Here is a 12,663-nt window from a genome sequence, read left to right as displayed (position 1 = left end):
TCAACAACACAACTCCGCACCAAAAAAAAAAAAAAATTCACCCTCCTCCGTGCAATCAATGATAGCGCAGTGGCCTAACACATAGACGCCACCATGTACCTTTTATTATTATTTTTTTTTGTTCCCCATTCCTTTCGCTCTCTTTAATTGATGTGTGCAGGACCAAAGCTCGCTGCAGAGGGGGGCTGAAAGAAAGGAGGATGGTCCATCCCCAGGCCGAGGCAACAGCACATACAGATACGCAAACTCATATATTTTCGCGACCGCACAACATGATGTGTAGTTTGGTACCAACAAAATTAAGAACAACACAAGTAATCAAAAAGAAAAAAAACATAAGAAACGGAAAATGGAGGAAGAAAATGATAAGTGGGAAAGGAACCACAGTACATCAAGCGGGGGATAAAGTAAAAAAAAAAAAGATCAGAGTGAGAGAATTGTAATTATTACCACTATTATTACTTGATAATGGTGGAGAGTTTGGGTTATTTTACTTTTCGGCTTCACCACAACTACTACTCGACACCAGTAACGCAGCGATAAACTGAAATATCTGGTTGAAAATCTCTCACAAATAAAACAAAACAGAAAACTAGGGTCCACTTAATATCATATAGAAGTATATGTGTACAAAAGAGCAAGAAGGAAAAACTTTTACATATGCGATTTTTTTTTTTTTAGCTCTCATGGAGAAAGTACCTTACACCTTCTCGACTGCCTTTTTAATTTGCCTAACGCTTAGTATCCCCTTTTGGCTGTCTGGTAGCTTGTGACGACTATACGCAGCAACCCACGTAGATAATTCATTTCTTCCAATGTATTTTCCATGTTTGCTAAGTAGCTGCAGTGTCAGGGACCCAGGTAAGACCATTTCTCCTTTTGGATGGGTGTGTGCAAAGAGCACCATGTAACATATTGCGCGATGCACCGCCCATCCTTCATATGGTGGGTAAAACGGTTCAATCAACCGCCACAGTAAGCAAAGAATGTATAGCGTATCGCCAAGTACCTTTCCATCCATGATAGAATCGGTATCATGAGAGCCATTGTTGGTTACATTACCGGTGTTAGGATCATTGCACCTCACAGTCCCACAATCGCCTTCACTGGGTAGACTATATTCAGAGAAGAACCCGAAGTTGAGCAACAACATGCCAACATTAGGCGCCCCCCACCCAACCCTTTGGTAACCCACGAACGCATCATCTATGTAAGGAGTAACAACAAAACAAAAGTAGTAGAGCAGCATGCGGTACAGCCAGTGCTCCGGGTGCACACGAAGCTCCTTCACTTTTCGAACATTAACCAGAAACCACTTCTGAAGTTCATAATACGATGGACAAGATGTCGCTTCCTTCAACGAATCTATTATCCTCTCCACACCGTCACATGATTCGGGTGACCATGAGCAGTCCAAGCCACAATGAGAACATGACACAACTTCGGAGAGAAGTGGGTCAACTTCTTTACTCTCCGCCCCATCTCCGCGCAGTGGCACGCAAGTGTACCGGTAACAGTGGCCGCACTGCACATGCTCACTGACGGATGAGCCGTTTCTGTCGCTAAGGCATCGACTACAGTCACACCAAAAGAGCCACGAACGAAGGTACTCCCTGCGTTTTCCCACTCCCATAAGAAACTGTGCATCGCTAAGGTACTTCACATTGATGAACTCGCCGGCAGCGATGGGGCGGACAGCAATAAGCGTCACCGAGTCACCTCTTGAGTTCAACTTCATTGCCGCGTTCGCCATGCAACTGTGGTTGGCCAGCGCACAAGCACGGAAAAAACCAGTGTGGAAGCAGTTGTAGCGGCACATGGTGGATGCGAGGAACAATTCCTCAAAGTCCCTGTCTTCCATCGGTGGCAGCTCTGGCCGTAGTGTACCGCTAATCTCCCGCCGCACGTCGTCAGGCACATCCTCGGGGGAGCGCGGCCAGCAACCTTTGAATTCTTTCTTGAAGCGCTTCCACTCCTCTGAGCACCGCTGTTGATGTGCAAAAACCTTTTGAGCAAAACTTGACACAATCCTAGTTGTTGTCAAATTTTTCCGAAAATTTAGCTGAACCTCCGCGAACGACGTTTCGAATCGTTTCTCCACCAAAATCACCTCATTAGGTTTTATTGGTTGAAGAGCAACAATTCCTATGCCATTTTCAAAATCATGAAGTTCAATATGTGGCAACACACCGGAGAGACCCAAGACTTCGTACAACGGTAGGCTAAGACTGGCCTCCACATCCTCACTTGTTTTACCACCAGATGTGGCTGCCTCCCTCCGCAACAAGGGCCGCAGGCGCCGTAGCAGGGCAACAAAGGCCTCAAAGGGATAACCGTCCAGGCGCCGTGCATGAATGTAACGTACCCATGCTTTCACAAAAATAGGGTCGTAACGCGTCGCCTCTTCAGCAGTCTCCCAGCTTCCGGTATAATCGTGTTGCGAAAGGTAGGCATTACTCAAGTTTGAATACAGAACAGCCAACATCCTCCCAACCTCAGAAGTGGTGTCCAACTGCTCACCGCTTCTATCGTCGGGTATTGCGTCGTTTGTCAGGCAATTGATTGCGTGCTGATAAGCGGCCACTGCTCCATCCACGTCACCACTCGCAAAACACGCGTTTCCTTTTTGTTTAAGTTCCTCAGCTAACTGCATACTTCAACCTTTGTATTCTCAATACCACTAAGAACCCATCGCAGAGAGGAGAGGTATGCAAGTAGCGCAGCAAAGGGAATAAGCAGTTACTGAGCACATCTAAATGGAAGCACTACGTCGTGCCGGTGCATACGAAGTATGGTATATTGTGAGCTACGGGCATCTGGCGGCACTGCAGGCACACACATACAAACACCGGTCCAGAAAACATAAGCACCAAAGCCAAAGCGGCTTAACAACTTCAGCACTACGCCAGATGGTCCTCAGCTGCGCGACGCGTGTTCACTAACGGAAAACCAACACAATTATCACAGGTACACAGACATGTATGCGCCCCACCCCTCCTGGACTGCAGCTAGTGGAAAGCCTTGAGACCACTTTTCCCTCCCCTATTTTAGCCGATTTACCGCCGCCGTTGCGGTCCTTCAAAAGTAACCGAGCATGTTCACCTTTTCTGTCAAAATAGCCTCAATTGCGGCAAAAAACTCAAAGACGAAGTTGATTATCCTGACAGATGTCAGTGAACAGCGTATGCACGCACTCCAGCGGCAATAATTCAGGTGGATAGTGTGAGATAATGGAGCAAGCATCCTAAACAACCACCAGGCCTTCCTCAAGGCGCGTGGTTCGGGCTGAGCGTCAACGATCCATGGCTCTGGAACTGTAATTTCTGGGACGGAGTCCTCCGCAGAAGTAATTCGAACGTTAATATTCTTCGAAAGCCACGACACAAGCAAGTTTTCTCGTCCCTGTCTTTGGAGTACGGTACTTTGACGATGTGCCCGCGAGAGAAAGCTCAATTCCCTTGAGGTAGCTGAGTAAAGAAATCCCTCGTTATGCATACTTCCCACCACAATGATATCAAATATGCCCCGTTCCAACCAAGCTGCGTCTGCATCCTGCTTGGACTGTGACTCACTATTTTCGCCATAGAAATCAGTTTGAAGGACACGCCTCAGCAAGACAAGTAAACCATGTTTGATATCTTCCTTTGTATTCACCACCCACGACTCATTGCGATCAACCCACACAAACTCCGGAATAATCCATTGAGATTGTCCGTGTCGTAAGAGGCGCGGGGAGGCAATCGATACACCAGTTCCCTCTACATTGGCAACTCGCGCAAAATGTTCAATAGGGTTGCCACTTTGAATCCATTCGTCTAACGAAGCGGCGAAACGCATCGAATCGCGCAGCTGCTTAGCCAGTTCCTGTAGTTCGGGGGGAAGATCCTCTACGACGGCATCATTAAAGAGAAGATCTCCTGGAGAGCCCATGTTCCGCAAGAATGCCTCGGAGTTCGTGCGTTCTCCTCGACTACATGGGACAATAATCCAAGGAGCACCGGTAAGAAGCGCTATTCGCACTGCATGCACTAACCGCTTCTTAAACGTGTCGGTTATGGCACCGTTGGGGAGGTGCGGTCGCCCAAATGTGAAGACGGCCATTACCCCAGTCGAACTTGGCTGCTTCACATGATGTGGGGCCGTGCTCGACCGTTTTTTTGGTATTGCGTCGGCAGCAGTACTGATACCACTGATGCTATCTTTGATTCCCTCATCACTGTGTGATGAGTGGTGGTCGGTACAGTTGCGGTTTTTTCGGATTACAAAGTTTAGGTGAATTCCATTACCGTTAGGTAGCACGCTAAAACGTTGATGGTTCTCCCTTCCAAGGAGATCGTCGCCCCTGATCAATCCGTCAACAACGCGGGACAAAAGGTAGGCAACGCAGCCGATGAGCAGCACGCGGTTGATCTTAATCACCATGCTCACGACATTCAGTGCCATCTGCAACCGCACAAAGACGTGGTATGATAAAACTAGTACTGCATGCTATGCGGAGGAGAAAGGGTGAGAAACGAGGACAAAATGTTAAGTTGCTAACTACGATATTATTTCCAACGAGTTGGCGCTAGGCAACTCGTGTGAAGTACTCAACAGGACCACAAAACCACCTCCACAGAAAATGTAGAATCTCACGCCACTGCAACACGATCCTCCTTCTTACGTTTCGATTAAACTAATATATATATATAAAGCATGTGTATCTATATTATTTATTCCTCTTTTTACGATCTATAAGCAATAATAGAGCGATACAGATTCAATAGCATAATTCATCAAAATACCTGAACGTGCGCATATGCTGAGCACCGAATTAGAGGAATAGGACGAAAATATACAATGTACAAAAAAGTGCTAGAGGGCCACACTAAGGTAACGTGCCAAATAAATTCGCGTAACTAACGGAAGCGATGGTAAACAACACATAAAAAAAATCTATGTGGCCATATGTACTTAAAGGGAACAAGAAAGCAAGAAAAGCAATCAAGAAGGAACCCCTCACCACCCATCCCCTCCCGCTTCCCCACAGTTCTCTCACGTAACTCTGTTGTAACAAAAATGAACGGACATCGTCATAGAAGATAGTCTCACTAAGGAGAAATGCGTTTCATCTTCACACACATAGGTCAAAAAAAAAGAAAAAGAACGTTCAATTAGTCATATACACACACACCGAAAAAGGTTCTCCGCGTAGGGGGTGAAACTCATCGCTGGGAGCGCAAACGACAACAGATATTTATGGCGCAGACACAACAACAACAGCAAAAAATGTTACAAAGTTAACGTTAGAGATGTATCAGTACTTTTTGAAGCATTCTTGGATACACCCTTTTTGGCTGCAGCTTTCTCATTTCCTCCTTCTTTATCATCCAACGAAGAGGAGGTTTCACTCCACCTTTTCTCTCTCGGTTTGTCTTGGCACTTGTTGCTCGGAGTTTGCTCGTTGCGTTCATTGTTCTTCGCCGGCACAGATACGCGGTGTAAAGCTCTCTTAGGCTCGTCATCGCTGCTTTCGTCGAATGAGTTGTTGGCAGCTGCTGATTTTGGTTTATCGGCAACCTTCTCTACCTTTGGACGGGTGACAGGAACATCAGAAAGCGAGACACTGAGACTGTCGCTAGAAAAGGACTTCTTTTTCAGTTGGCGCATCTCCAATTTCTTGGGCTCATCCTTTGGTTTCCCGTCTTCTCCTTTTTCATAAGACTCTTTGTTGCCACCTTCACTCTTCTTGGCTCGTAGCGGGGCAATTGTATCTGCCTTCCCAGAGGACGAAGATGACGAGGAAAGTGACCTTTTGAATTTTCGCACAGTAACAACGTCACCGCCTATAGAAACTGCGGACGTTGGTGGTGGAGAAGCAGCCCTGGGGGAGCTTTTCGCAGCGGCGGCGTCGGATTTCCGAATCTTACTAGAAGGCAAAGACGGTTTGTCACTGGTGTCAGGAGCTTTAGTGACTGTAGAAACCCTTGGAGTAGCCACGGGAGTGTCATCGTCAAACACCCTATGAGTGCGCTTTTCAACGTGTTTCGTAGCAGCGGGAGGAGCGGCGACAGTAGATCTACGCGATTCCGTCAGGGGAGAAATATCACCACCCCTAACCGCTGCGTTCGGGGTTGATTGGAAAGGCATTTTATTGGGCTCACTTATTGCAACTTTTTTAGCAGCTTTTGCATCCGGTGTCAATCCCTGCCTCGAAACGGGCGAGCCCTCGCCACTCTTTCCAGGACTTCGGCTCACGCTCTTAGGCGTCACTGTACCACTACGAGCCCCTGTACTGTCTCCTTCTGTAGCAGAGCGAGCTCCAGCACGTAAAGCTGCTTTCAGCAGTTCTGTGGTGGGAAGCAATTTGACCTTCTGAGTGGTACGAAGCTTCGGTGGTATGAAAGGTGCAGAATACGCGGCGTATAATTGCGCAAGAGAAGGTGTGTTATTATCCTCCGAACGCGCCGGGCTAGGGGAAGATCTCGTCCTTGGTTTCTCCGCAGCTTTGATAGTGCTGTCTAGTTTTGTTACCTCCTCATTAAGTCGCACAATCTCAGCGCTCTTTTCTGCAAGAAGAGACTCCCATCGTCTCGTTTTCCGGCTGTCACCCACTTGTTGGAGGAAATCTATTTCCTGCTCCGAGAGTCTCTGGATCTTCTCGAAAGTTGAGACGTAATCACGGACATTCGACGATAGGACGTTAATGGCGTTGACGGCAAATTCCATCAACAGTTTCCACTCCTCTGCAGCTCGCGAATCCCGGAGACACTTGTCGGTCGATGGCGCCGGTTCTGCAGCTGATGGTTTAGGGGTGTCGGTTTGAGTTCCTGTTGCTACTGTTGGCAGTGGCGCTGTAAGTATCAATCGCTGAGTTGTACGATTCTCCCTCGTTACGTCTGTTGGTGACGATGGGGGCGTTTTTGTTTGGGTTGCGGTTGTGGCAGTAGGTGGAGGGCCAGCAGTTTGGGTCTGCGCAGTAACCGAAGAAGCTTGGACAATTTTAACTCCTTGTGTTGCAGGGCTCTCTACCTTTGATGCGGCAGGTTCGGGTTGCGGAAGCGTCTGAGTCACTGCATCACACGATGGTAGTGGACCGGTCGTCTGAGTCGTTTCTGTAAAGGTTACCTTTGCAGGTGAAAGTTGTGGTTGTGATGATGAGCTTACAGAAGTCTGTTGGTGTTGTAACTGGTCCCGCCGCATCTGCTGTAGTTGGCGCAATAGCTCAGCAACTTGCGTTGATAAATCCTCCACATTTTTGGCTGCTGTTTGAAGCGATACAACGTATCCCTTGCTATACTCGTCGTCACGCCGCTGATTCACTAGTGCATGCTGAGCAGTGTTAAACTCGCTAAGAATATCTTCTACACGACTTAGCACACGGTCTAATTGTCGCTGCATTGTAGAAAATCCAGAGCGGTACTCCTCGTTCTGCATCACGCTGGCATTATGTTTTGACCTGTTTACTCCGATATCTTCAGTCGAAAGTGCCATGCACACCCTTCGTGGAACGGCACTCACTAACTCACTGACACGTTCGCTCCCCTGCTCTACTGTGTGCCGCACAGCGTTTATAATACGCTCTGGCAACCCATTTAGGTCTCGTGCAGCGTCTGAATCTACCTGGGACGCTGTTCCCGCTCGCACTGCAGTACTGTGCTGCGGCACAGTGCGCCTAAGAACAGATGTCATACTCATGCACAGCCACATAATATTGCTTCTCAACGTGCTCTCTTCTTCAACGATGTGGCTGCGACCCTCCAATTCGTCTATGATAACAGAAGATAAATCCTGTACTAAAATGGCGCGGTGCAACAAGTGGCAGGCCGTATTGTAGTGCTGCGTGAGAGCCGAAACCTCTTCCTCAAGCCGGTGAATGTAACGCGAAGCTGCTGCACTGGGGGCAGCTAGGGCACAACTACGTAATTGTGCTTGATCTCGCGCAGAGTTGCGCCACGGGCTAAACATCTGGCTCTCTGATATCATATTACCTCCAGATATCTCTACAATGGATGCTGGTGTTGTAATGATACAATACAGGTTGCTCTCCACTCCTTTTTCTCTACTAATGCGCTGCCAAAGGCTCACGAACAAGGTAAAAAGGTTTTGAAGGGTAGCTAATGAAAACAAATGAAAAAAACAATAGAACAGCACGTGCGAATACGCAAAGCAAACAGCCACGGATACAAGCATATGTTCTTATAGGAGGATGTATCAGATGATAAGTTCTACTAAACATAAGCGGGCCTCTGCCTCACCGTTTAGCTCCCAACACTTCCCTTCCTCACACAAATACACACATAAATGCCGCTTCACGGGGGGGAGGGAAAGGTGTTAACGGCAGACTTTAGGTCTAACTGAATCTTCCTCTTTTTTTGTGTGTGTTCGTATTTACAGTTCCTTGACCTTCTGTTACAGGCATTACGGAAACCCACATAAGTTTCTTTACCTCCTCATTTCATCCTCCCCTTGTTACCATCGCAAACTTTTCAAGTGGGTCCCCCATTGTGTGCCACAGGGGAGAATATCAAACTGAACGTTAGAAGGTGTCTCTACTTTCTTGGGTATGCACCCAACCAATACCTAAAAAAAAAAAAAGAAATGTGCGAGGAGGGAGAGGAGGGGAGAGGGGGAAAAAAAAAAGGCCACTATAAAACAAAAAGTAGAGATTACGTACCCCTGAGTTAATACATAGGAGCAGAGAGAAAGTTCCGTCACATATTATTAGTGTTATTTTACCCCTCAAACGTTCATGGTTTTAACCAACCCGTGTTGTTTACATGTATGCATTTAACCCCGTTAAAAGGCACAGTTATTCCTTTCGTGACCCTTACTCCACGGCAACCCAAATAAAACACCCACGCGAAGCGGGAAAAAAATTTAAAAAAAGGTAGATTTGGTACGGATGGAAATGGTTGTCAATGACAACGACAAAAAGAAAAAGAAAATAAGCAAAACACATGTTTGTACATGCACTCGTGTTTACATATATGTATATGCATATGCTTTTCATTATTTATTTTTTATTTTTTATTTTTTACTTTCACACATACACACACACACACACACACAAATTAACAAGGATGTAAAAACGACCTCCAGCTGTCCAGTTACCAATCACAAGTATCCCTTGTGCACACCCAAGAATTACAATCATTTAACAACTTCATTCCACATAACTACACGTCTTAACCCAGACTTTGCTGCTGCTGCTGCTGCTGCTGTTGTTGTTGTTGTTGTTGTTTTTGCGGCGATATCACCTCATCCACTTTATCATGTTTCTCTCTCTCTCATATCCTTCCCCTTTCCCCCTTCTTCAGCAGCACATCCCTCTGCAGTTTAAGAAATGTAATCGCCTCCCCTGTTTTTTTTACTAAAAAGAGATCGGTACCAGCCCGTAAAGGAAGATGAAATTGAAATACACAGTACTTTCACTTAATGGAAGTGAGTAAGGTTAATGCGTTTATTTCTCTTTTGCTTCACGTACATGAAAATGTAAGGAGGTTTCCGTGGGATGATCAATGCAATGAAATAATTAAAAAATGGCGACAGGTGGTGCAACACACATCCATTAATTGTCTTTTTTCCCCCTCCCCAAGCAAACAAATGAAAACTAAATCAAGAAGACGAATATATATATATATATATATTCATAACGAAAAATGTCGATAACAGCAAAAAAAAGGAAGTGCTGACAATACCGTAGGAAATTGAGAAAAAAAAAAAGAAAACCCCTGCGGGATCAGCGAAATAAAGTTTCCCTACCGCCTAATAGAGGCGAAGTAACCCTCTGCCCTTCTACTGCTTTTAACATATATGTTTTTATTTACAGATATATTTGTATGTATGCATAAATACATAAATGTATATCTACTTGTTTTTATGCACATGACAGATTAAAACATACTTGTTCTCATTCGCTCTTCTTTTCTCCCACCTCTCCACGCTTGTGGTTATCATTTATTATTTTTGAAATGCATAGGACCCAACATTCCCGCAGCGGGAGTGGGGTTTTAATCATTTCTTTTATTCTTCATTCTCTCCGCATCGTGCCCGTTAGGTATCGGACGAAAGGCACATTTATAGGCAAAGTAGTAGAAAATAATCAAAAAAAAATAACGGGTGTCAAAACACCGCAACAAATATATCTAAACAAAAACAAATATATTTCACATCCAAGAGAGTTCAAATGAACTCACTTAGTCTCCAAAAGGAAAAAAAAAAGAAGAGTAACGGAAAGGACAAAAAAGGAGGAGGAAAATGTAAAAAAAAAACACCCTGCAAGTCATCAGCAGCATTGAAAAATTATATATATAAAGTTGATAACACTAAGAACGGAAAAAAGTAAGTCAAACGCTACGAAGAAGGGGAAGGCGACAATAACGGAGAAGAATGTCACGGCATGTAACAGATATATATATATATACATGCAGCATTCTCCTATCATTTAGTAACGTTGTGAATAGCTTGTGAAACATATTCAACATTTGTGCTGTTAAGTCCGGACACCGCAGCGCGACCATTTAATGTCATGTATATGTGGTACTCGCTCCTCAGTAACTCCACCTGCTCCCTTGTTAGGCCTGTGTATGCCATCATACCAACTTGGCGCTCAATGTGAGACCAGTCATGGACGGAGCCGCATGCTTTCAGCTCTGAAACCAAACGCTTGCGCACCTCAGCAATGCGAGATGACATTTGCTTCAATTCCTTCTTCCAGAGTGCAGTCAGCTGCGGGTCCTTTAGAATAGAACTTACGACCCAGGCACCATAAAGAGGCGGATTGCTATACATGGGCCGAATCAGTAGGGCCAATTGTGAGACCAAACGCTTCGCCTCTTCAGCACTCGCCGTTGAGATGTGAAGAGCACCACAGCGATGCCCGTACAGGCCAAAGTTCTTGGAGAAACTCTGCGCAACAATCAGGTTTGGCACCATATCCACCAGGTGGCGTGGCACGAAGGCATCATAATCCAATTGACCAGTAGCAAAACCTTGGTAAGCCATGTCTACGAACGGAGTATGGTTACGCCTCTTTATCACATCGCACACCTGTCGCCAGTCATCGTGTGTTGGATCGACGCCAGTTGGATTGTGTGCGCAGGCATGAACGAGTATAACAGAGCCCTCAGGCGCCTTGTCTAGGCACTCGAGCATACCCGCAAGGTTTAAGCCTTTTGTGGCAGGATCATAGTACGAATATGGGGTAAGTTCCATTCCCGCCTTAGCAAAGATACTCTCATGATTCGGATAACCGACGTCAGGACCGTAAATGCGGTTACAATTGGCCACAAAGCGATTGAGAAGGTCACCACCAATCCGAAGCGCACCTGTGCCGCCAAGCGTTTGGCAACTTGCAATGCGTCCATCCCGAAGCGCCGCACACGTTGGGCCAAAACACAGTTTTTGAGCCTCCTCTACAAAACTTGCAATTCCTGTGACTGGGGCGTAGTCCATGTTGGTGCCTAATGTGGCTTGTTTCACACATTCCAGCACAAAAGGCTGGTCGGCGTCGTCGCGGTACACACCAATAGACAAATTCACCTTCCTTTTGGCGGGATCCATACGAAAATCCTGCCCGAGGCCGAGGATGGGATCCGGTTTCCCCATTGGAATGTTGGAAAAAACACTACCGATGGCTCGTTGGCTTTCCATCCCGACCTTTGCAATATGCCGCTGTGTTGTTGGACTGAGCATATAAACAAATATATATATATATATATATATATATATATATGTAATTATATTGTTTGTTTGTCTATGTATTCTTCTTTGATTTCTTTTTCAGGAGCTTGGTGTCAGTGCGGTTGAAAGCTATACTAAGGTGAAACAACGTTTGCAGAGAGACAAGTTGAAGGGGAAATATGGACACTCATCTATGCCTTAAATTGATATTTCAGTGTGGTTCTGCACAGTGAAGAAATGAATAAAGGAATTCGCAGAAGCACCCAAATAAAGCAATGAGGGATACCTTACGAATAGAAGACTAACAACAGCATAAGTGGAGAAGGAGAAAAGGAAGAGATATCTTTCACCGCTATTTTTTTCTTTTTTTTTTTGACAAAAGCAAAAACAAAAACAAAAACAACAACAACAAAAAGGGAGATAAAAGAAGCACTCGGCGCCAAGAGATTCGATCATTTACCCCGCGTGTAGTACAATATTCTCCCATCATCTTCCATCAGCACATTTCTTAATTCAACACTCGATTGTGTTCATGTCGGAGCAACTCAAAAGAAAAAAAAGAAAGCAGCCACCATACGGGAACAATGACAATACGCACGCCATTAGTAGCAATACAAAGTCAGAAACGGAGGGGGAAACAACAGCTTTTTCTATAGCCCACCTCTCAAAAAAAGAAAAGGAAATAACGGCGCAAAGCCAAAAAAAAAAAAAGAAAAAGAACCACAAAGAAAAAAGTGTGATAAAAAACAAAGCAGGAACCAAGAAACATATACAAACATTAGTTTCCCTTTCCAAATACTGCGCAATGACGTGTTTCACCGAAGCACTGCTTCATTATCTACAGGCATACAAACAGCTGCAAAATAAGTGGAATCAACGCTGCACTTCACCCACCACATCGCGCAATTTTGACTTTTCAACACACTTTCGAAGGCTTTTTCTTTTCTTTTTTCCTTTGCTTATTCTCTCTCTCCCTTTTTGAAAGGAGCTCCAATCCGT

The 12,663-nt window shown here is 45.4% G+C and overlaps 5 protein-coding genes across 5 annotated transcripts; 1 reads left to right on the top strand and 4 right to left on the bottom strand.

Moving 5' to 3' along the window:
- Window positions 1-700: 700 nt before the first annotated feature.
- On the bottom strand, window positions 701-2,653 carry TbgDal_XI5790 (hypothetical protein, conserved; the record flags this gene model as incomplete). Its single annotated transcript, XM_011781423.1, has 1 exon — window positions 701-2,653. The coding sequence occupies one exon, from the start codon at window positions 2,651-2,653 to the stop codon at window positions 701-703; it is 1,953 nt and encodes a 650-aa protein (XP_011779725.1).
- Window positions 2,654-3,078: 425 nt separating this feature from the next.
- On the bottom strand, window positions 3,079-4,101 carry TbgDal_XI5780 (hypothetical protein, conserved; the record flags this gene model as incomplete). The annotated part of the gene is made up of 1 exon (XM_011781422.1): window positions 3,079-4,101. One exon carries the CDS (start codon window positions 4,099-4,101, stop codon window positions 3,079-3,081), a length of 1,023 nt encoding a protein of 340 aa, XP_011779724.1.
- Window positions 4,102-5,271: 1,170 nt separating this feature from the next.
- On the bottom strand, window positions 5,272-8,172 carry TbgDal_XI5770 (hypothetical protein, conserved; the record flags this gene model as incomplete). Its single annotated transcript, XM_011781421.1, has 1 exon — window positions 5,272-8,172. One exon carries the CDS (start codon window positions 8,170-8,172, stop codon window positions 5,272-5,274), a length of 2,901 nt encoding a protein of 966 aa, XP_011779723.1.
- A 712-nt stretch (window positions 8,173-8,884) lies between these two features.
- TbgDal_XI5760 (hypothetical protein, unlikely) lies at window positions 8,885-9,322 on the top strand (the record flags this gene model as incomplete). The annotated part of the gene is made up of 1 exon (XM_011781420.1): window positions 8,885-9,322. One exon carries the CDS (start codon window positions 8,885-8,887, stop codon window positions 9,320-9,322), a length of 438 nt encoding a protein of 145 aa, XP_011779722.1.
- A 1,100-nt stretch (window positions 9,323-10,422) lies between these two features.
- TbgDal_XI5750 (aspartate aminotransferase, mitochondrial,putative) lies at window positions 10,423-11,676 on the bottom strand (the record flags this gene model as incomplete). Its single annotated transcript, XM_011781419.1, has 1 exon — window positions 10,423-11,676. One exon carries the CDS (start codon window positions 11,674-11,676, stop codon window positions 10,423-10,425), a length of 1,254 nt encoding a protein of 417 aa, XP_011779721.1.
- Between the last annotated feature and the right edge of the window lie 987 nt (window positions 11,677-12,663).

Source organism: Trypanosoma brucei, chromosome 11 (genome assembly GCF_000210295.1).
Source record: "Trypanosoma brucei gambiense DAL972 chromosome 11, complete sequence".
Classification (NCBI taxonomy): Eukaryota; Euglenozoa; class Kinetoplastea; order Trypanosomatida; family Trypanosomatidae; genus Trypanosoma; species Trypanosoma brucei.
Note: the sequence above shows the minus strand (reverse complement) of the source record. Positions and strands in the feature narration are given on the sequence as shown.